We start from the raw sequence: 23,771 nt of genomic DNA, 5'->3' as shown, positions 1-23,771 counted from the left end.
TCCTGACCCAGCTTCCTGCTGATGCCAAGCCTGTCTCAGTTCCTATGCAGGAGCCCTGACAGTGACAGTCCATGGGCACAGAGGATGCCATGGTATAAACTGTCAGGGTGGGCACATGAAAATAGCCCAGTAATCTCCCTCACAACTCTGGGCTCTGCACCCCCCAAAGGGAAAGCAGAAAAGCTCTGGAGACAGAGTCCGAAAGAGGTAGAGGAAACAAGGAAGACTCCCAGCCCGGGGTCCCCAGCACCCACCAGAACTTACTAAATCCAGTGGCGAACTCCTCTGGGGTCAGAAAGCCATTGCCATCAGCATCTAGGGCATCAAACACATCCTCCAGCTCTTCCAGACTTAGGGGCAGCTCCCTATGCAGTCTCTGAAAGCAATCCAGACTGCACTGGTCAGTGTGCTGATGGTCATGGGGGCCTAAAGCCATGCTTTTGCAGGCTCAGGAGCACCCTCCTCCCTACTATATTAGTGCAGAGACCCTTTATTGGGTGTCAACTAATGTATCCTTCAATTTCTATATGATTTATAAAGAAGCATATGCATGTGTGTATCTATTTGCATTTAAGTTCCATGATACCCTTTGCGGTAGATATTACCATTCCCATCTTAAAGATGACGTGTAAAGGTAAATTGCCAGCCCCAGGGGCGTATAGCCAAGGAGTCAAATCCAGGTCTGACTTCAAAGCAGGCACCGTTCACACTGTCAAGGACCGTGCTGGCCAGGACTGACTAGCTTTAGGTAAATTCCTAGAGGATGCAGTGTTCTGATGCCAAGTGAGACCACATATGGGAAGCCCTGGACACAATACCGGAAACCATTCAATGAAAGCAGGAGGGGGAATAGGGCCAGGTAGCACAGGCCTGTAATCCTAGCTACTCCAGAAGCTGAGGCGGGAGGATTCCAAGTTCAAAGCCAGCCTGGGTAACTTGGTAAGACTGTGTTCCAAAATAAAAATTGAAAACAGGGGAGAGGATGTATCTGATGGTAAATAACTTAATATAGCCTGCATAAGGGTCTGGGTTTGACCTCTAGTAAAGAAAAAAAATAATTAAAAAGCAGTAGGAAAGGACAGAGACAGGGAGACACAGGGGTTCATGGAGACATCATGACAGGCCAGGTTGGTGGCATTGCATCCTGGTCTTTTTCTTTGTGCACCCCCTTTCTTGAGCTATGCTGCTTCCCCTATTGTGTGGGTCTTCCTCAGTGGAGGTCAATCCCAGGTCCCAGCATTACTCTTGTAAGTAGCTGTGAACATACTCTGTCTGTTCTTAAGCTCTGAAGATGCCAGGTAATCCTCCTCCTGAATGCAAGTGGCCCCCACTCCACACAACTGCCCCCTCAGGCTCTGATTTGAATGTGAAATGTCCCCCACCTGTTCGTGAGGTTTGAACACATGAGGTTTGGTTCCTTAGCTGATGGTGTCACTTTAGGAGGTTGTGGATGTAGCTGGTGGGGGTAGACCACTGGGGAGGGCTTTGGAGGTTTAAAGCCTGCACCCACTGACAGCATGAGGAATGAGGCAGCTCTTGACACTTCCCTCTGGCGTCTGTCTGTCTGGAATGAAATGGCCCCAGGCTGAAGCAAAAGTCCTCTTGTACCTAACAATCCATCTCCAAGTGAGGGTGCCCAAGAGACCTTGTTACCTCTCAGCTGGCCCTCTCCTTCCTCAGGAACCCAAGGGCCAGCTGCACAAACTAACCCTGAGCAAGCAACTGACAGCCTTGGCCAGCATGCACAGGGCTTCGTAGGAAGAGAAAGTGGACACACATGTGGATAGTCAGTAGGCAGGTGTGACAGCCCGTGACACACCTGGACGGAGTGCTGGGCTCACAGTCTTTTAGCTGATGAGCCATAAAGCACAATTTGGCTGTGCGTTAACGGAGGCGTTTAGACCACATTACCAAGTGGGAAGAGAGGCTGATGGGAAAGCCATTTGGAAGAATTGAATTAAATATGAATGGGTTTTTCAAGAAAGGAAGGAGAGGGGAAGCCTGTGCAAAGACTCTAGAAGCTCAGCTCAGCTGCAAAGCAGGCGTTAACAGTCGATAAACCAGCTGTGGCAAGAACCACGGGGAGAGAATTCAGGGTAGGAGAGTGCTGGCTTTGCAAGCAGGGAACATATCCGCTCCATTAGAAATGAAAGACAGTCCCCCTGGAATAGAATGAGACTTCCCTAGCTCCCAAGCCCGATCCTAATGATCCTAATGCTTTCTTTTAGGATTGGATACCCTTCCTCCCTAGTCAGTTTAAGGTTGCTGGGTCTGGCAGCAAACTGATAGCTTCCATTATACTTTAGCTGGAAAGGATCAGGAAGGAAACTCCAAGGTCGGCAGAACCCTCAGTGGGCCTTTCACCTTCAACACCTACATGCAAAGAACACACAGGTGTGATGCCAAGTTTGTCATTAGTGTGAACCCAGTGAGGATTGTTCAGACTCAGGCTCGGCCACCTTCCTGAGGCACGTCGTCGTTCCCTTGTGTGTAAGTAATATTCACACTGGAGAAGAAGCTGGAGGAGAGTCATCTTCAAGGCTGGACGCACACATGCCCTCTTCCTTTAGGCACCTCCAACAGTTCAGTCACACCTGTTTCTTGCCTGTGCTTCGGCTCAGCTATTCTGAGCATCGCTGGGAGAGCTAAGGTTACATCTGTCTCTGTCCCGTGGCAGGCTGTGATGTGCTTGGCTTTAGTGGGTTGCTTGGTATAGTCTGGGCCTTCCCAACCTCTGGGAATGGACCATTTTATTCTCAGGAGTAGTTGAGGAGATGGGGGAACAAGGTAGGCATGTTCTGTGCATGACATTCCTGATGCTGAAGCTAATCATTGCCTAGCTTTGTATGGCCAGGGAAGTAAGAATGGTTTTTACGTTTTAAAGTGGCTGAAAAAAATCAAAGGGAGAATCATAGTGACACACAAGGAATTACATGAAATTTGAAAGTCATTTCATAAGTTTGTTTTTTGTAGTTTTGCACTAGTGGGACTTGAATCCGTGGTCTTGGAGATGCTGGGTAAGTGCTCTAATATTGAACTATATCCCAGCATCCTTTAACTTTGCTTTTGAGACAAGGCCTCACTGGGTTACCCACTGGCTTTAAACCAACAGTTCTCCTACCACAACCTCCTAGGTACCTGGGTTTACAGGTATGTGCCACCGCACCCCATTTTGGTAGCTTTATTTAGGGCTAGAGATTAAAGCTGGGGCATCATGAATGCTAGTTAGACAAGCACTCTATCAGCTGAGCCCCATCCTCAGAGCCTAGTGTTATACTTAGTCCATTATGTTACTTTCACCAGATCCTATAGTCTTGGGGTGTCACAGAGGCAGGGAAGGCAAACAGTCCAAGAGCAAGTAAGGGCCAAGCATGGAATGAGCAGAGACCAGGCTCCCCACCCAGTATGAATGGACAGCCCTCCAGAGCGAAGATGCTGAGGCCTTTTCTGGAAAGAGGTTACCCCTGCCAGGCAGCCCTGTGAAGCTCAGTGGGGGACCCCTCTCACCTGCATGTCTGTCCTGGCGATAAAGCCCTTGCCCTCGGAGTCACAGGCCTGGAAGAATTCCTGTGCTTTCTTCCACATGACACTTCGGTCTGACACCTGTTCCTTTGCCTCCAGCCTCTCTGGGTGGTCCAGCTGCTCCATGCAGGCTCCATTTCCCTGCCTCCCACAGCCTGGTAGCTGGGAGTCTCCCCTTCCATTGGGGGTGGCCATCAGATCTCTGGATTTCTTTGTGTGTTCTCAGAACCTGAACAGGGGAGGTAGGGGGAAAAGTGTGCAACTAAGGTGGAGCAAGAAGGAAGAAAAGCAGGAGGTCCAGACCTGGTCACTGGCATGTCCTGCTATCTCTTAGCAACCAACTCTTAATTATCATGGCTCAGGATCAGTGTGATTTGCAGTGAAAGCCAGTCCATCAAACAAGAGAGAATCAAGAGAGAAGGGTAGAAATACATGGAGATTAAAAGGAGGAGGGCTACAGGGCTACATCTCCAAACTGAAAAAAAACACACAACACTGAAGGGGATGGATGGATTCATGAGGAGGTAGGATAGAGGATTCCCTATAGTCTCTAAACTTAAACACACACACACACACACACACACACACACACCACTAAAGAAGACGAATGGACACACAAGTTGTGGTATGTAAATATAACAGAAGCTGCTCTGCACAAACAGGGAATGAACTGGATCTCCAGTGACAAAAATGGATAAATTTCAAAACAATCATGCACCCATAAGAAACCAGGGGAGAATACATGTCACATGATTCCACTTAAATAAATGCACTTACAGTTGTTGTCCAAATTTATTATTGCATTTGAACCATAATAGAAAGAAGATATGGGGTGAGGAGGGATGAGAAAGAGGCATGGGGATACGGATGGCTATGATCACTGCCTTCATTTCATGAGTGTGACATTTGATTCCACGACGCACTCACAGAGGTATTTACTCGTTCACAGTGGTCTCTCAGCATCCCTGAAAGACTGCTGCAGAGTCCTCGCTCTGCTCAAAAATATCTGTGAATGCTCGAGTTCCTCATACAAAAATAGGGTTGTATTTAGATATAACATATACACATTCTACCATATACTTTATTTATTTATTTAGACACAGAGCCTCCCGGGGCTAACCTAAGCTGACCTTGTGTTTGTGATCCTCCTGCCTCAGTCTCCCATGTGCTGGGATCACAGATGTGTGTCACCATGCCTGTCTCCAACCATATGCCACCCAGAGATGGCGTACAATGCCTACTACAGAGTAGGTGTTGTCTAGACAGTTTACACTAGATTCTCCAGGGGAAAACGACGAGAAAAAGGCTCACGCCTGTTTAGCGCACACATACTCTTTAATACTTCCCATGTTCAGTTAGATGTAGAACCACCACACATGAAACACTGACTGCATTCGTGTGTGTGTGTGTGTGTATGCAAAATTTACCAAGCTACACACTTCAAAGGCACGCAGCTTATTTTATGTCAATATCTCAATGAATGTACTGAGAGGAAGGCAGGGGTCGGGGGAAATGAGGAGGTATTGCTGTGTTGGGGCCACAGTCTTCTTCTGCTCCCCAGACCTAAACAGCCTAGTCCTCTGCATAATATATCTATATATAATTTTAGGTGTATGGTTATTTTGCCTCCATGTGTGTCTGTATGTCTTCCTTTGACATTCAACTCTGTCAAGGAGGGGGAGGAAAAACAGCTGAAAATTAAACAATTTCCCTGTGGAAAGTTCCAGACTGTGTAGACCCCCAACCATAAAATTATTTCATTCGCACTTCATAACTGTAATTTTACTACCATTCATTATGAATCTTAATGAGTACCTGATATGCAAGACATCTGATATGGGACCCCCAAAGGGATAATGATCCACAGATTGAGAACTCTGTCCTATAAACACACAGACACAGGGCAGAGCTCCTTCAGAAGGCCACCTAGTTACTGGCATCCGGCCTTCTTTCCCTTCTCCTGCAGCCCCCCACCCTGACCTGAAGTCTCTGCGTAGCTTGTGTGGTTCTCAAAGAGCAGTGGTCAGCAAAACAATGGAAGCACTTCATGTCAAAGCAAAGGGGAGCCCTGCCCTGAACTCAGCTAGCTCCCACCTGGTTGGAGCCCAAGGAAGCCTTCACCTTGGGGATAGACAGAGTTCTTGTCGCCAAGATTTTCCATTAGAGGGGTTGGTGGGATAGCTCAGTGGATAAGCACTCGCCATGCAAGTCCGCTGACCCGAGTTCAACTATCAGGACTCAGGTAAAGGTAGAAGGGGAGAACTGACTCCATAAATCTGTCCTCTGATCTCCACACTCATATGGTGGCATGTGTACACACACATGCACAGAATGATAATATATTTTTATTAGAAGATTTTCATTAGACCAAGAGACAGTACAGTTACAAAAAAGACAGGCTAGGTTCTACCCTCTCTTTTTGCCTTCCTTCCTCCTCCTCTCCCTCCTCCTTTTCTTTCCTTCCCTCTTCCCTCCCTTCCACTCTCCCTCCCTTTTTTCTTCCCAACTGGAGACTGAACCAAGGGCCCTGCCCATTCTAAACATACCCTATCACTGAGTTAAGTCCCTCAGCTGAACATTCTTTGTACCTGCCTGAGGCTGAGTTTCTCAACTACTCTCTCCCTCCAGAATAATTTCCTAAAAACGCTTTTCATGCAGATGGAAATTATCCAGTCCTTAAACATTTCTAGGAAGATATCCCAGTTATCCAGAGTAATTCTAACAGCTTAAGAGTGTAATCAGAAAGTTTGGAGATCAAACCTAAATCCCTCCTGAGGGGTTGAAGTGAACTTCTCCCTTAATCTGGCCCCAGTTGGTATCTCTCGCCCCACTACACCTGCTGCCAACTTGAAGGCGGCCACTAATTCATACTGATTCCCCCCGAATCCCTACTGCAGCAGGCAGCAAAAAGATCAAAGCCCCAAAGCATCCCTGGGAGCCATTCAAATCTCCTGAACTATCCAGGGTTTCAGTGGGAGGAGAACCCCACGTGGGGTGGGACCCTAAGTTCTCAGTTACTAGCCTGGAGCTGGCAAGGCTGAAGGTAGGCAACTCTTACCACATGGCAGACAGACCATCCCACTTGAGCTTCTGGGAGGTGGCACAGCAGAGCGGGGAGAACCAAGCTGCCCCAGGTTCAAATCCTGCCTCCATTACTGCCTATCTGTGTGACACTAGATGAGTTAGGTGACATCTTCATGATTTCCTTGTACCATCTGTGGAACTCAGAAGACAAGGCAAGCAGAGCTGGGAATAAAAAATTATCATCAAAGAGAGAGAAGGGATCTGCTACATACAGGGTTGCGTTCATTTGGGGACTTGGCCAAGCTGATCTCTTTCATCATCATCATCTTCCTCAGCTATCCCTAGCCTACTACCTGACCAGAGGTGGATAGCATCATTACTATTATCGTCGTTGAAGTCAAACTGGCTTCCTCCGCCTCAACTGTATCTCAGCAAGCCAAACTAATGAAACCTACACTACATGTATGTGTGAAAGTAGGCATACATATATGTGTATATGTATATATATATATAATATTGTATCGATTAGTAACTTTCCTGTTGCTGGGATGGAACACCATGGCTAAGGCAACTCACAGAAGGGAGAGTTTCTTTCCGCTTACGGTTTGAGAGGGATGAGAATCAGTCCTGGTGGGGAGACACGGCAGCAAGCGGCCGGCACGGCAGCTGGAGCGAGGAGCTGCAAGCTCAGAACTGACACCGCAAGTGCAAAGCAGAGAGAGAAAACTGCAAACGGTGAAGGCCTGTCAGCCTCACAGTGACATCTTTCCTCCAGCAAGGCTGCACTTTCTAACCCTCCACAGCATGAAGATGTATGTGCGTACGAAAGTGCATACATATGTACAGATATACATATACATACAAATGTATGTATGCATATAGACATATATGCATTTGTGTAGGTGTATACATTTATATACAATATATACATACATTCATATATACACATACATATCTTCATGTGCTTGCTCTCCCCCTCCCCAACTCTTCGGAGGGGATGAGAGCAAACACACCAAGAGACAAAACCAAGAGTCATTAAGTAACACAGACTCTCCAGGGGATGGACCATGATGAAGTGATTGCTCCCGTACCGGACCACCAAGAAGGGAACAAGCCCCGGAAAGGTCAGGTGTGTGCAGGCACCTTTGATAAAGACCATCTTCCCTCTGGCAGCCTGCTGTAGCTTATGCAATCCTCCCGTCGGCATTCTTTCTCCTCAAATTAGGGCCAATTTCCATGTTCTAGCCTCCAGGGAGACAGGGAACAGCTGTCTTACCGCTATAAAATAATTCTTCCAGGTTTGGACAGCTGTTATTATACAATCCCCCCCCAACACACACTCCCCTGATCTATTATAAGACACATTAAAGACCCTTGCTAATGGCTTCGGGTCTCACCAAGATGGTTGCTAGTCACCCTAATTCCTCCAATAATTAGTGGTTGTAAACCACTTTGAAGATAAAAGGCATTTTATAAGAGCTAAGTCCCATTATGATTAGCTTCCCAATACTTCCCCCCCCCACATCAACACATCAAAGCCCAGTGCAGTCCCAGTAAGCTATCTGCTGCTTAATTAGACGTGTTTCAAGGCGGCTGGTATATATTAAAGAAACTGCTGCAAAATTTATCAGTGTTAGAAGAGTGTCTGCTTTCTTCCCAATGTGAACAAGCTCTTTTCAAAGGCTGTCAGTGCTGGATGCCTGTGAGACAGGAGCTTGGAAGAGCGTGAGTGCTAATATGGACTCCAGGTTGACAAGGGAAAGGCACACTCCGCTTCTGGTTCACCTAACAGCTTGTCAACAGGAGTCTACATACCCTGCCTTTTGATTTTGCAAACATGCTGGGATGTAAGCAAGGGAAGGCACACACTGTCTCTGTTCCATAAATGAGGACCTTGCATACAATCATGGCTTTGCAGGGATTTACATCCGGGGTGGTGGAGCTGATCAGGGTTAAGGTTCCTGACCAATAATAATGAAGGTGACATGATTGATGATCTACCCAGACACTCCAAAATATTTGTGCAACCTTGTTGGGCTCCTGGGTGCTCTCATCGTCTACACCTGTGCTTTGACTGGAGTTCTTGGTCCACATCCGCAGAGCCAAGAGTGCCTAAAGTTTCCTCAACACTTCTAAATAGCTTTCAGGCAGTGTGAGAGTGAAAAGCCAGTCCCCTTGTCTCAGTGGGGGTGAAAGTGGAGATCTGAGATATACTCCCAAACACTTGGCGGGACCAGAGGCTGGAACCTTAACCCAGTTCTTGCTTTCGCTTCTCCCCTTCTGCGGCCTGCTCAACTTCCCTCTTATTGGGCTCTCCTGGGCATATTTCTTCTCAAAAGCGCCCACATGTAAATATTTCTCTCAGGCTGGGCTCCCATAGCCCCATGCTGACAGCTCTCCTGCCTCAGGATTCAGGAGGCAGGAGACATTTTGTGTATTTTCTATGGAACCCATGCTCCTAGATTCTCTTAGTTCCAAATCTTCCCCTCCCAGCTTCTGACCTTCAGTGATTTCTTTTTTTATTTTATTTTTTTAGCCCTATGCCTTCGGTCCTGGATCTGAGTTCTCAAAACCTCTATTTTCTCTTGTATCACGATGTCCCAGCTGTTTCTGAAGGAAGTCATTATGCCTCTCTCCTGAGCCGCACAGACATCATCAAACCAGGCAGGTGCCATGGAAGATGGAGAGAGGAATTTAGTGAGCTTACACTGTAGAGAGGAGATGAGACACAAATGAGCGGGGGAGGGGCTGAGGATGTGACGAGAGCCACACGTGTGTATGATTAAGCCTCTCAACGTGCAACCCCCAAAATGAAGTTGTCCCCCAATAATTCTCTACATAATTTAACTCAGGCTTGGGCCGTTTATCTATTTTGTTACATCTATCTGTCTGTGGGGGAAGGGATAGCAGGTGTCTGCATGGCACAGCTCTGGAAGTAATAGGGCAACTTGCAGGGGACAGTTCTTTTTCCACCATGTGGGGCACGGTGATTCACACCACTTGTCAGGCTGCTCTTATTTACCTAACTTGACTCAGAAGGTATTATCGAATGTTTAAGAAAAGTCGGCTGTCATGGAGATCATCCAAATGAGCAAATAATACCATTAGAGGAGCTTTCATTTAATTTGGTTTGCCCTGTCAGCACCAGGTTCTGAGCAGTGCCTCAAAATCGTGCTTCCAGAAGCTTAAGCAATCATTTCACTGGCGGACTGTGTATTTAAACCTGTGCCCTCTGTTAACATCCTGGTCTCTCTCTCTGTGTAAAGCGGGGCTATGAGTCTTCACTTTGCACACTTGTGAAGAATTATGTGTATTGGCCATTACGATACCTGGCATATAATCAGCAGTGTTGATACTTGCTACCTTTTAAAAACTTTATTATTGTGTGTGTGTGAGTGTGTGTGTGTGTGTGTGTATGTGTGTGTGTGTGTGTGTGTGCGTGCGTGCATGTGCACATGTGCTTGAGTGCAAGGCCAGAGAAAGGCACCTGTCACCCTGGAGGTGGAGTTACAGGCAGCCATGAGCTGCTAGATGTGGGTGCTGGGAACTGAGCTCTAGTCCTCTGCAAGAGCGGGAAATGCCCTTCACCAATGAGCAACTTCCCAGCCCCGCAACTGCTAATTTTATTCCCAGATGGAAAGTGGAACCACAGAGCATCCCTACAGTTTGGATGTGGCTTCTTCCCAAAGGTCCACGAGCTGGAACGCTACTGAGAGGTGGTGGGCTTTTAGGAGGCAGGCCTGGTTTAGCGGTAAATACGCCCCCCTCCCTCGGACTGGGCTGGATCTAGACTGAGTGGGTCTGTGTCCTCAGAGCAGCCCACTATAAAAGAGTCAGCTGTGCCCTCCATGGTCTCTGGCTCCCTCTTTGGTTTTGTGACTTTTCTCTCTCTGTCTCGTGTGTCACTGACACATGATGTGTTCCGCCGTGAATGCCCTTTACCAGAAGCTAACGCTGGTAAAGTTTCCTTTGGAACTTTAGCAGTGTTAAAGTGCCTCTTCTAAGTGCCTCTCTTGCTCTTAAACCTCATGTCTAAGCCCATATTAAAACACCTTTATTTAACCACAACTCTGCCTCATATGAATCCAAGACAACATTGCCAAGGAGATATATGTAACACAGAGACCCCCCCCACACACACATACTGTTTTCAGGCTAAATCTTAAACACACTGAACCATTAACATCTCTTAGTGTTAACTTCCATTTTTCACTCTTGTCTTCACTGTTTCCTATTCTCTCAGTTGGCTTGTGTCCTGGCATCTTCAAACATCTCTCTCTCTCTCTCTCTCTCTCTCTCTCTCTTTCTCTCTCTCCCCTCCCCTCTCCTCTCCACTCCTCTCCTCTCTCCCCTGATATTTCCTTCCCCTTTATCTATGCTAAGTCCTACTAGTGCTAATGCCCTGGTCCCCAGTTATAACAAGAATACCATGGGTTGAGTGGCCAGTGGCCATTAGAAATTCCTTCTTCATTTGTTCCCTGAATCTGAAAATCCAAGGTTAACTAGGCTCTGATGTTATCCCTCTTCCAATGGCAGATGCTGGTTTATTGCAATGCACTTACATGGCGAAGGAAGCTAGGGAGATTTCTTGAGCCTCTCTCACAAAGGAAGCCAATCTCATCTGTGAGGCTAGCCCTTCTGAGCTCACTGCCTCCCAAACGCCCTTTTCTTGTTGCCATCTGCACCGGGAGTCAGGTTCAGCACAGGAATCCTGGCAGGCACAGCTGTAATTCAGTCCTTAACGCTCTGTCTGTGGTCCTTCCTATCATCCCCTATGCAAAATATCTCTCTCCATCCCAGTAACGTCAAAGGTCCTGCTCATCTCAGCATCAATGCAGTCTGATGTGTTCAGTTTTTCCAAGTCTGAGGTCTCACTGCTCATCCATTATGAATAAATCAGCCCTCCAAATCGCCAGGATGCTCCTTAGCAGATTCAACCGACTGGTGATTAACAATATTAAATAATGATGTCTGTACCGAGCATGTAGAGGTGTTTCTGTTATTATCCCTTAAACAATGCAGTCTAACAGCCATTTGCACAGCATTCATCTTCGTTATCAGTCTTCTAGGCGTGCTTGGCAGAGTTTGAAAGACAAAGCAGAGATTACACGGGAGTACCACGTCGTTTTCTATCGTAGGCTTCAACACACCCAGAGGGCAGCATCTGTGGGGGTTTGGGAACCAATTCCCTATATGACTTTACTAAAGCAGCAACAATGGCATTGCCATGTGCAGGGCCTAGACCTGAGCGCCTGGAGGACAGAGGAAGTACATGGAAGCCGGTGGTCCTTTTGTCCCTTGCTCACCTGGAACTCTCATTTCTGGTGACTGGCTGCATCTTACACGGGGGACTTTTGCTACGGGTGGCCCGAAGGCCACCTAAACCCCACAGAGGAATTGGGGCAGACCTTGTTGACCATTAGAGATACAGTGGAAGGGCCTTTATAGCATCTGGGAAAAGGTGATAGAAAACACACTTCCTGGCAGGATGCAAAATCCAGAAGGAAATGTGCCTAGTCCTCCTCTTGCAAGCTGTAGAGAAGAAATGGGAGGTGATGATGCTGCACTGGGAAGCCTGCTTAGCAATCCTCCCCTGGCCAGGTGGGGTCCGCTGCACCCCAGAGCCCCACCTCACATGACAAGCTCTCCTAAAATTACCGCCTGCAATCTGGTCATGCTCACTGAGAGGGCAGAGTTGCAGATTGCAGCTGGGTTCATAGCCCCGACTGGTACAGGAATGCAGTGAGGTTTGTAAGAAAGACCCACAATGGTAGCCCACTAAAAAGTATCGCTGTGACTTGGTTGTGGTTGGCCCCAAATACTCTGTATTTTCTGTATTATACTTTGGAAACTCGGTCTGCGGTATGCCAGTACTGGAGGGGGGGGAGGCTGGCAGCATGACCCTTGGACTGGTGTTAGTTCTCACAAAAGCACATTGTTGCAAAAGCCGGAGCCTGACACCTGAACTGCTTTCTGCTTCCTGTCATGCTGTGTGATCTCTTACTCTCATGGGCCATCCATCCATGACGCCATCGCTTTGCTATGATCCAGTTGTGGGCAATGGGCTATATACACATTGTCCCTTCAAACAGTACCCAGCCAAGGGCATTTTGCCCTAACAACAGAAAAGAGACTGGTATAGTCCCAGAAAGAGGAATAGTCTTTGGAACAGGGAAGGGGTGAGCCCTTGGTCTACAGTCAGTTTGAGTGCTGAGACTGAATCAGGAAAAAAACTGATTCAGTTTTTTTTTTTTTTTTTTTTTGGAATATGTTGTGGAATTGTGGAATGTGTTGGCCATTGTGATAAACAGCAAAGACTGAGAGAATGCCTGAAATGCTGGAGAAATAAAAGATGGGATTAGCTGTCATCCGTTATGATGAAATCAAAGCTGAAGCCACAGTTAGATCTAGGGGACTGATGGCTAGTTGTAAAGAATCTGGCCTTTCTGGAACTCACACACTCAGTCCAGCTAAGGAAAATACTTGCAGGATGCTTCCAGTTCTGTGTAAGGACACAATCCTCGTCCATTCACTCTGGGATCGTTTACAACGGGCAGACATCCTTCCACGGGCCAGTGAGTCAGCAGCAGGAGCCTTTAGCAAGCACACACCATGGCGAATGACAAGCAATGAATGCACATACCCCGCAAACACATTCAAACAGTCAAAAGTGATGGAGGAAAACATTCCCCTCTCTGAGACACCCTCTGGTGCTCACTGAGTCCACAACCCAGTAAGTTTTGCTATCAGGATTCTGGCAGCAACCACAGTGGGGAGGCTACCTCTTAAACTGGTTACCCACCAGGAAAGCCAGGGGAGCGGGAAGACAGAAGAGAGAGACTGCCCTGCCCTGGTCCCAGCTGCAGACACTTGACTTGCCTCTTTGGAGAATGACAAGGGCCATACGTGAGATATTGATAGCCGCACTGTCTGGCTATTTTGTCCCTGAGAAAGGAATGATTTGTTTTGGCTCACGGTTTCAGAGCTTTCAGTCTGTGGTTAGCCAGATCTGTTGTTTCTGGACTCTGCTGAGTCTGTGTTGATGAGTTGGAGGACAAGATGGGCAGATGGGAGAGAGACAGAGGGGCCTTCAGATAAGATACAACTTCCCCTATCTAGGTATCAACCCCTAGTTTTCATAGCTTTCTAAAATAGCACTACCAGGTGGGGACCAGACCTTCAACTATGAGCCTCTGGGGGCATTTCATAACAATAGTGGTCTTTCCAGCTGAGACTCTTAAAGGGCTTGTTCTGATTTTCTCCTATGTCAGCAGTTCTCAACCTGTGAGTTGAAACCCCTTGGGGGTACTGAATGACCCTTTCACAGGGGTCACATATCCTGCATATAAGACCTTTATATTATGATTCATAACAGCAGCAAAATTACAGTTATGAAGTAGCAACAAAAATAATTTTATGGTTGGGGCAAGTACAATATAAGAAACTGTATTAAAGGGTCTCAGCATTAGGAAGGCTGAGAACCACTGCTCTGTATTTTCTCGTTTTTATTACAATCAATTACTGTATTTATAATAAGAGGAGAAAAACATCTTTGTAAATAGAAAGATTGGGCCCTCTCTCCTAAGTGAGTAAGAAACACATTTCAACCAAGTAGGCAGAGACCAGACTGTAGGGTGATGCTGTTTCCAGGTTCATAAAGCAATTTCACAAAAGTATGTCCTTCGAGCTTTACAGAATTTCTCAAGGTTACGTATGAAACAAGTGTTAGTGTATGAAAAGGATTCTGAGTCCCTCTCTTCTAGGTCAGTGTGTGTTCCATTCTTCCACAGGCCATCTGTAGCTGCCCTTGCTTCTATGTGCAGCTGGTGCCTTCTGGAAGCTGCTGAACACCTGCTATGGTTTGAATGTGAAAGGCCCCACATGGACTTGGATGTTAAAGCCCAGGTCCCAGTCACTGTTTTGAAATTCTGAAAACTTCGGTGAGTGGAGTCTACAGCGAGGATGCCATTCACTTGGGCATGTCCTTGGTGATACCTTTTCCCTGGCTCCTTCTCTCTCTCCTTCCACCATGAGGCATGAGTCCTGACGACGACTTGCTCCTGCCACCATGACGTGCTCTGGGGAGCGTGAGACCAAGCAACCCTGGACTGGATCCTCTGAAAGAATGAGCCAAAATAAACCGTTCCTCCCCTAAAGTGTCTATATCAGGCGTGTTGGACAAAACTACGCAGATGTAGCCAACAGGATACTCCAGGACCTAGCATGCTCCACTGCACTCTTGCCCTCCGATTCAGTCACACTTGCAACTCCCAGACATTGTAGTAACTTGTAGTCACTGAAGTAAAAGCAGAAGGCAGTATGGAAGCAGCCAGCCTCAGAGGGGGCAGAATTACACTGGGAACCTCTCCTCAGAATCCAGCCAGACATTGTCTGAAATCAGACACCCATTCAAAGGTGAAGACTGAGATTGACAGAGACCAGCCTGATTCTCTGCATGTTCTAGACATTGAGGTTGGGGGCACAGCCAAATGAAAAGTTAATTAGAAACACTGTGCGCATCTCCAATAGTGAATGAGGGCCCCCTCTGCCCTCTCTGAAACAAAGTGGGCCCATCACCCAGCCAATGGGAGATGTCCACAGAAGGCTAGGAATTGGCGAAGGGGTAGACACAACCAGAGATGACAGAACCAGCTAGCGAGAACACAACAACACAATGAGGGAGCTTCAGTGGATGAATGGATGGCACAGCAGTTCTACCGGACATGGCAGGTGGGGGCGATGGTTGACATTTCAGCCATCATTGGAGGAGGAGGTGGGGCACAAAGCTTGTCTCAGAGAAGGATGGATCTAGATGTTCTGTTTGCATTTTGACTTGTGTGTGTGTGTGTGTGTGTGTGTGTGTGTGTGTGTGTAAATCCTTCTCAAACATTTGTTTTTCAAGACAAGGTTACTCGCTGAACCTGGAGCGCACAGATTTGGCTAGGACGACTGGCTAGCAAACCCGATGAATCCTCCTGCCTCTGCACGCCCCAGCACTGGAATTACAAGTGTGCTCCACTGTGTGTGGCTTTTTACGGAAAGGCTGGGGATCAGGACTCTGATCCCTGTGCTCACATAGCAAGCACTTTACCCACTGAGCAATCTCTCCCAGTCCCAGATGTGGCTGTTCCTTGGAGTGATCCTATTTGGAAAGGATCCTATTTGGTCTGAGCAATGGCTGGGGAGCCTGCCTCAGACATGAACCCTTTCTCTTCCAGATACCAGTGGCTAGATTTCTGGGCCCTTACCTGCCTGTGGCTTGCCTCTGGGTCGCTAATTATCTCTCTACTGTGCTCTGAAAACTAGGGATGCTCAAGGCTTGACATGGGGCCCAGGGTTAGCCCTGGGCAGGGTGGCCAGCGCTGAAGACACCTGGCTAATCATGTCACTGCACACTGCAGCACCTCCACAATCACCCCCAGAACTTCCGCAGTGCTCAAGTCTGGTAGGGACACCTAACTTGGTTCACAACGTGTCCTCAGTTTCTATTAGATTTTCCAGGGAGTGTCTCTGTAGCCTGGACACTGGTGAACTCCCTGTACACATCATTAGCTGAATAATGTTAACACTGATAATGAGAAAAGTTTCATTTGGCATTTTAGGGTTCACAAAGATGTCTGCCAACTATACCTATCATTTATGAGTTACTGTCTTATCTGAAATACACAAACATTCCCATATGACTGTCAAAGATTGTACTCTCTCATTTGCAATACAAACATGCTTGCACTTACAGGTCCTGGCTGACAGCCGGTGGAGGCTGGGGTCTGGCAATGCAGATGTCTCTTGTGTACCCTTTGATGTGACACCTTTATCTCCAAATCCTTCCGGCTGTGCAAAGCGGCCTTCAAATGGGCGACAAGAGCCTGACACGGAGGCTTGGGAACCTGTGTTCAGCTCCCGTGAGATCTCTGATGGGCATTGGTTATGTGTTCATTGTTCAAACAAACACGGGGCTTTGGATATAAACAGTCTCATGTTTAAGTACTAGGATGGCCCCTGAGCCTCTGTGTGGCCTACAGCAGTTATCGATAGACAACTTCAGTCTCTGAACTGGTACGAAAACAGCACCTCTAGGGTAAAGGCATCGTGGAGGTAAAGAAACACAGCCAACATGGAGTCCTCGGCAAGGGCTCTGGCACACACCTGGTGGTCACCATGTACTAGCTGCATCATTACTGTTTTCAAGGGTTTTTTGAATGTATTTTTATTTTGTATGTGTGTGTGTGTTGTCTACATGTACATGAATGCAGTGTCCCGGGAGGCCAGAGAAGGACATCAGATCTCCTGGAACTTTAGTGACTGACAGCTGTTACCCACCATGCCATGTGGATGCTGAATCCAGTCCTGATCTGGGGAAGTCACTTGGCCTCCAGGCCTCCAGCTCCCCCTGTCCCCACTGGCACCCAGGAAATCATCAGACTGACTCTACCCTTTCACTTCCCTTCAATGGTGTATATAGGCTGGGAACACTGTCCTCTCCCTCCTTCCTCACCTTCCCTCTTTTTCTCATTGCTCCAAAACCAGGAGATTTCTTAGCATCTGCCCAAATGCAGGTGCTCTTTGCTTTGACTGATTTCTCACACTTTTTAACAGAAGTCAAAAAGTTACAAAGTTTTCCATAATCACACAACAAACTTCCCTAAGAAATATTAAATTCTAGAAATGGCCTCTACAAGGTCACATTCCTTTTCAAAAAAAAAAAAAAAAAAAGCTGAGAGAGCCAACAGGCTCATCACCCTGCATCTGCTTCCCACACCATATCCAGGCTTACACAGGAATTTCTTACATTCTGTTGCAAGAGACAGAGAACTTGCAGCCCAGCCCCACCTGACTGCCTGCCTCTCACCTGCGACTTGAAGGATCCTGACGCTGGAAGAATCCTCTGCTTGGTCCTTTTGCACACTCTGCTTCCCTGTACCCTGGGACCTGCAGTGAGTTTTCCCTCCTGACCTTGTTCTAGCCTCCTTACACTGAGCTTTCGTAGAACACCTGTTATTTCTCCTTCCAAGCCCAGCCCCAAAGCCTCTTGAATTGCAGTCTAAGCAAGAACACCTGACTGCTAAAGCCTCATTGTTTCCCCCTGGGCAGAACTCAGAACTACATTTTGTTACAGGGGATTAGAGTGGCCCAGATGCTCATTCACATGGTCTCTGTGCTTCTTGCTAACATGCCATTGGTTCTACTCTGTTACACTTGGTTGTTCACACCTGTGGCTCATTCATTTCGAGAACCATAGTCACCAGCACATACAGACCTGGACTCTCTAAATTCTAACAGGGCTATTCCGGTAGCGTGGATTTCAGAATGTGAGTTCATCTGGGAACACGTGGCAGGCATGAGCTAGACACCTTAGCTGCTTTTCATGGATCCTGCCCAGACCCTATGGGATACTGTCACTCACACACTGTGCTCTGGACTGTTAGATAAGATGCCTAGGGTCACACGGACAGTCATTAGACAGTCCAGAGCCTGGAGACACTATGGCGGCTGGAATTAAAGACAGGGAAGCAAAGAGACCATATCAGTGCAGGGCCACGATCTAGCTCTAGGAACTAGTTTCTTGCAGGTGAGCTGCAGCAATGCAAAGACTGAGGTAACTGAGCGTGAGGATCATGAGAAATCAGGTAACAGTAAAAAGGTTTCTGAATATGCAGTGACCAACTATTGATCCAAAATCAAGCACGTAATGAATCCAAAGTGTACACGGTGGCCCATGTTCATGGAAAATGGCAGGACTTCACGGCAGCCTTGCTTGTGAACACGGAACACTCTGCACTGTACGTGACATCACACCAGGCAACACTGAAGAATGCAGCCGGAAACACCTCACCTCAAATGTGGAGACTACCTTGTGTCATGAATGACAGCGCTCTTACTGCACACACAACATTTTCTGTTCTTATAGAAACACAGTATCCTGATTATGGAGCACCAAGACTTTCCTATCATATTCCTTAAGTGTGTTACATTAGTGTAGCTTTAAATTGCATCATGTTGAATGCTTGTTTTTATTATTTTTTAAATAATTTACTCACTTTATATCCCAATTGTAGCCCCCCTCCCTTGTCTCTTCCCAATCCCATCCTCCCTTCCTCTTCCCCACCCCCCCATCCCTTAGTCCATAGAAAGGAGGAACCTTCCTCTCCTACCATCTGACCCCAGCCTATCAAGTCTCATCCTCTTCCTCTCTGACCTGGCAAGGCTGACCTGGCAGGAGGAAGTGATCAAAGATCGGGCAACAGAGTTCAGGTCAGAGACAGCCCCTGCTCCCCTTACTAGGGAACCCACGTGGAGACTGAGCTGCCCATATGCTACATCTGAGCAGGGCATCTAGGTCCTCTCCATGTTTGGTTCTCGACTGATGCATCAATCTCTGCTGGCCCCACACCCAGATTTTTTTGGCTTTGTTGGTCTCCTTGTGAAGCTCCTGACCCCTCCAGGTACTTCTGTCCTCTCACTCTTTCCCAAGATTCCCTGCACTCTGCCCAAAGTTTGGCTGTGAGTCTCAGCATCTGCTTTGATCCCCTGCTAGGTGGAGTCTTTCAGAGGACATCTGTGGTAGGTTCCCATCCTGTTCTTTCTCTTTAACCGCTTCCAATGTCTATTCTATTTGCCCTTCTCAATGAAAATTAAGCATCCTCACTAGGGTCCTCCTTATGATTTAGCTTCTTTAGGTCTGTGGATTTTAGTATGGCTATCCTGTATTAAATGGCTAATATCTGCTTATAAGTATATACCATGCATATTTTTCTGGTTCTGGATTACCTCACTCAGAATGATCTTTCCTAGTTCCATTTATTTGCCTACAAATTTTATGATTTCCTTGTTTAAATAGCTGAGTAGTATTCCACTGGGTAAATGCACCACAATTTCTGTATCCATTCTCAGTTGAGAGACATTTATATTGTTTCTAGATTCTGGCTATTAAAAATAAAGCTGCTGTGAACATAGTTGAGCAAATGTCCTTGTTGTATGGTGGAGTATCTTTCAGGTATATGCCCAGAAGTGGTATAGCTGGGTCTTCAAGTAGCACTATTCTCAATTTTCTGAGAAAGCACCAGATTGATTTCCAAAGTATTTGTACAAGTTTGCATTCCCACCAGCAATGGAGGAGTGTTGCAAAAGGTCAAGTAACATATAATGACAAACCTATCAGAATCACACCTGACTTCTCAGCAGAGACCATAAAAGCCAGAAGGGCCTGGGCAGACGTCTTGCAAACCCTAAGAGACCACAGATGCCAGTCTAGACTACTATACCCAGCAAAACTTTCAATCACCATAGATGAAGAAAACAAGATACTCCATGACAGAGCCAAATTTAAACAAAAACTATGCACAAACCCATCCCTAGGAAAGATACTAGAAGAAAAACTCCCACACAAAGAAGTTAACTTCCCCCCCCAAAAAAAAAAAACCCACAGGAGATAAATAACTTCACTACAGCAAAACCAAAAGTAGACAAACACACAAACACACTACCACAACCAACATAAAAAAAAAAAGCTAACAGTCACTGGTCATTAATATCTCTCAACATCAATGGACTCAATTCTCTAAAAACTAACAGAATGGATTCGTAAACAGGACCCATCATTCTTCTGCATACAAGAAACACACCTCAGCCACAAAGATAGATATTACCTCAGAGTAAAGGGCTCAGAAAGGTTTTCCAAGCAAATAGATCCAAGATTTCAACTAAAATTAATCAAAAGAGATGAAGAAGGACAATTTATATACTCATCAAAGGAAAATTCCACCAAGATGACATCTCAATTCTGAACATCTATGCTCCAAATACAAAGGCACCCACATTTGTAAAAGAAACATTAGTAAAACTTGTACCACACACTGGTCCCCACACACTAATAGTGGGAGACTTCAACACTCCACTCTCACCAAAGGACAGTTCAACAAAATAGAAACTAAACAGAGAAATAACGACGCTAACAGACTTCATGAATAAAATGGACCAAACAGACATCTACAGAACTTTCACCCAAACACAAAAGAATATACCTTCTTCTCAGCACGCTCACAGAGTCTTCTCCAAAATTGACCATATAGACGGTCACAAAGCAAGCCTCAACAGGTACAAGAAGACTGAAATAATCCTTTGTATTCTATCAGACTACCATGGGCTAAAGCTGAGCCTCAAGAACAACAGAAATAGCAAAAAGCCTACACACTCATGGAAACTGAACAACTTGCTACTCAATGATAACTGTGTCGGGGAAGAAATAAAGAAATTAAAGACTTCCTAGAATTCAATGAAATTGAAGGCACAACATACCAAAACTTATGGGACACAATGAAAGCAGCGCTAAGAGGAAAGTTCATAGCACTAAGTGCCTTCATAAAGAAATTGGAGGCATCGCATACAAGCAACTTAATGGCACACCTGAAAGCCCTAGAATAAAAGAGGCACACACACCCAAGAGGAGTAGACAGCTGGAAATAATCAAACTCAGGGCCGAAATGAATAAATTGTAAACTAAGAGAACAATTCAAACAATCAGTGAAAACAAGATCTGGTTCTTTGAGAATGCTTGTTTTTAAAAATTGGTATTTGGGGCTGGTAAGATGGCTCAGGAGGTCAAGTTGCCTGCTGCTGAGGGAGGCTGACCACCTGAGTTCAGTCCTTTGGATCTACATAGTAAAAATAATAAAAAATAAATAAAAAAAACCTGATGCCAAAACTTGTTTTCTGATCTACACACACACACACGAACAAACACACACACAGGTACAAGCTCAGCATGAAAACAAAAGGAGATCATTTAAGGAAGGAAAGGAGGGAAACAGTAGCAAGCTTCCTGAGAGTATCACATGACCTCATCCACCTATGGAAGGAAGATGTCACCTTCTGTACACACATTATTCTTAGTAAAAGAAACAGGACTGTTCCTGCATCCTTTGTTCATTTCTAGGTCAATGGGCCATTAACTGTCCACAAAGCTCACAACCAGAGACTAAGAATAACACATCTGTTGCTCCCTTACCCTAGCCAGGCCCTGCCTGTCACCCCTAGTCAAGGCACTGCAGTCCCTAGGAGTTTCTTGCCAGGCACACTTAGAAGACAGTGTCATCTTCAGGCGACATCTCTGCTCCCACACCACTGGCCCTTTCTGAGCTCGCTGTTCCAAATCAGGCCTGGGAGTACGTGATTTCCTGCATGGCAGTCTGGAAGCCTGCGGCTCTTCTCCCGCTGAGCCAGCCTTGGAGCTGCGAGCCCTCCTTCCTCCTGGAGGTGCCTCCACGTGTGAGATAACGGGCTGATCATTACATTCACTAGGTACACCTCCAGGTTAGCTGGTCCCAGTCCAAGCTAGCGGCCTGAAAGTGGGGCACAATAATCCCTCTGGAGAAGTTTGGAGGAAGGGGTACAGACTTACTTCTAAAGCATTTGCAGACAATGCCCCGCCCTCTTGTGATGATGCTGCAAGCATCAGCAGACCTTCCAGGGTGGGACATAAAGGACCTGCCCGCATTCATGAAACCACCAGTGTGAGACAGAGGAGCGTGCCAGCCTGAGCTGACTGCGTATGCTGCCCAATGACCTGACTTAGCAACAGAGAGTCAAGCGCTCAGACGTGCAACCTCAGGCAAGCAACTACTGTTCCATAAATATTGCACAGGATGTGCCCAACCTTAGAGAGTCTTTAACTCTATGGTACCCCAACTGCTCCATCTCCATGGCAAATATTTGGAAACGTCCGCATTTGACCTCCTATAATAAATTTCCTAGATAAACTAGGTCTGCTTTCTGTATCATTTAGCCTGAATTGAAGTATGGGGGGGGGAGCCCTCAATTAAAAATAAATTCTTTTAAACGTTTTATTGTTTATCCTTATGTGTCTAGGTGTTTTGACTGCATGTATGTCTGTGTACCACATGCTCACAGAGCCAGAAGCCCCTGAGACTGGAGTTACAGATGGTTGTGAGCCACCATGGAGATGCTGGAATTGAACTCAGGTCCTCTAGAGCCAGTGTACTTAACTGCTGAGCCATCAGATTCACAAATTTTAATGGCATCTAAGTCCATATGAAGATGGTCATAATGACTTCCCTGAAACATGTGACAGTTCAATATGTACACACCCTGATGACGGACACATTCAGACTGAATTTCTAAGACCACTGGGATCCGCTCCCCATAAAAAGTACAGGCAAGTAGACGCAATGGGATTTGTTTTTTCAATGTAAGTCTAAGGAACGACAAAGCCATTTCCAGCCTGTGTGTGAGGAGAGGAAGGAGGAAATGGCTTTAACTGAAGTACAGATGACCAAATCCTACTACAAATGTAAACTCGGAGAAAACAGATAGTCACACACGAAGGCTAAGTCTCCTATACAAGTACAGTGCCATGATGGTGTGCTATGCCATGGTATGGCCTTTAATCCCAGCACTCAGGAGGCAGAGGCAGGTGAACCTCTGAGTTCAAGGCCAGCCTGGTTGATGGGGCTAGTTCCAAGACATGCAGGCCTACCCAGAGAAACTCTGTCTTGGGGGATGGGGTGGACTTCACATTCCTCAGGAAACCCATGCTGTGGGAAGCCATGAGAGGTGGAGCTCATCGCCCGGGAAGACACTGCAGCCCTGTAAACTTAGCAGACCGCTTGACAAACTGGAGCCAAGAATCTGATGGGTCAATGGCGGAAAATAAAGGGGAGACGCACATCTTAGCTCTATTTAAAACCTGAACCTTATGCCAAGACCTGAAGATTGTTTGTTGGGGGGTGGGGCACAGGACCTTTTGATTGTTGCTCCTTTTCCCAGTGTGACCTGTGAGTGTGTCCAGTGAGGTCCCCTCCCACAGGATCTGCCCGTCTCTGCCTCCCCAGCATTAGGATAACAAGTGAATACTGGGAATTGAACTTGGGCTCAAAACACTTTGCCCACTGAGCTTCTCTCCACTGTCTCCTTCACTGTCATATTAGGGGGAAAGGCACTGCCAGAGCCCAGACTCTGACCCTAACAACTTCCAAAGCATCTCTACTCTGATGTCTAAACCATCGGGTGGTTTCCTGATTGCGCGGAAACTGAGAGTCACACTGGGGCCTTTCAGTTCAATGGGTGTTTGGAAATCCAGACAAAGTGCGTGAGAGTGGAAAGGATCCCACCATCTCAAGACTTTGTCTTCATGCCAAGCTAAAGGTTCCCTGGGCTTCTGGCGTAATTTCTTTGACAATTTATGACTCTGTCCTCTAGGGGGCAGCACC

The 23,771-nt window shown here is 46.7% G+C and overlaps 1 protein-coding gene across 1 annotated transcript in view; it reads right to left on the bottom strand.

The window, feature by feature from the left end:
- The window catches only part of Cracr2a (calcium release activated channel regulator 2A), a 66,409-nt gene extending 62,669 nt beyond the window's left edge, over window positions 1–3,740 (bottom strand). Inside the window, exons 1-2 of the mRNA XM_021637068.2 lie at window positions 3,508–3,740; window positions 265–376 (exon numbers count right to left, since the gene is read on the bottom strand). Coding sequence (XP_021492743.1) covers window positions 265–376; window positions 3,508–3,717 — 322 coding nt within the window. The 5' untranslated portion in view covers window positions 3,718–3,740. The remainder of the gene's footprint in view (window positions 1–264; window positions 377–3,507) is intronic.
- Window positions 3,741–23,771: the final 20,031 nt, after the last annotated feature.

This window comes from Meriones unguiculatus, chromosome 5, assembly GCF_030254825.1.
Source record: "Meriones unguiculatus strain TT.TT164.6M chromosome 5, Bangor_MerUng_6.1, whole genome shotgun sequence".
Classification (NCBI taxonomy): Eukaryota; Metazoa; Chordata; class Mammalia; order Rodentia; family Muridae; genus Meriones; species Meriones unguiculatus.
This window is presented reverse-complemented; position numbering and strand designations above follow the sequence as displayed.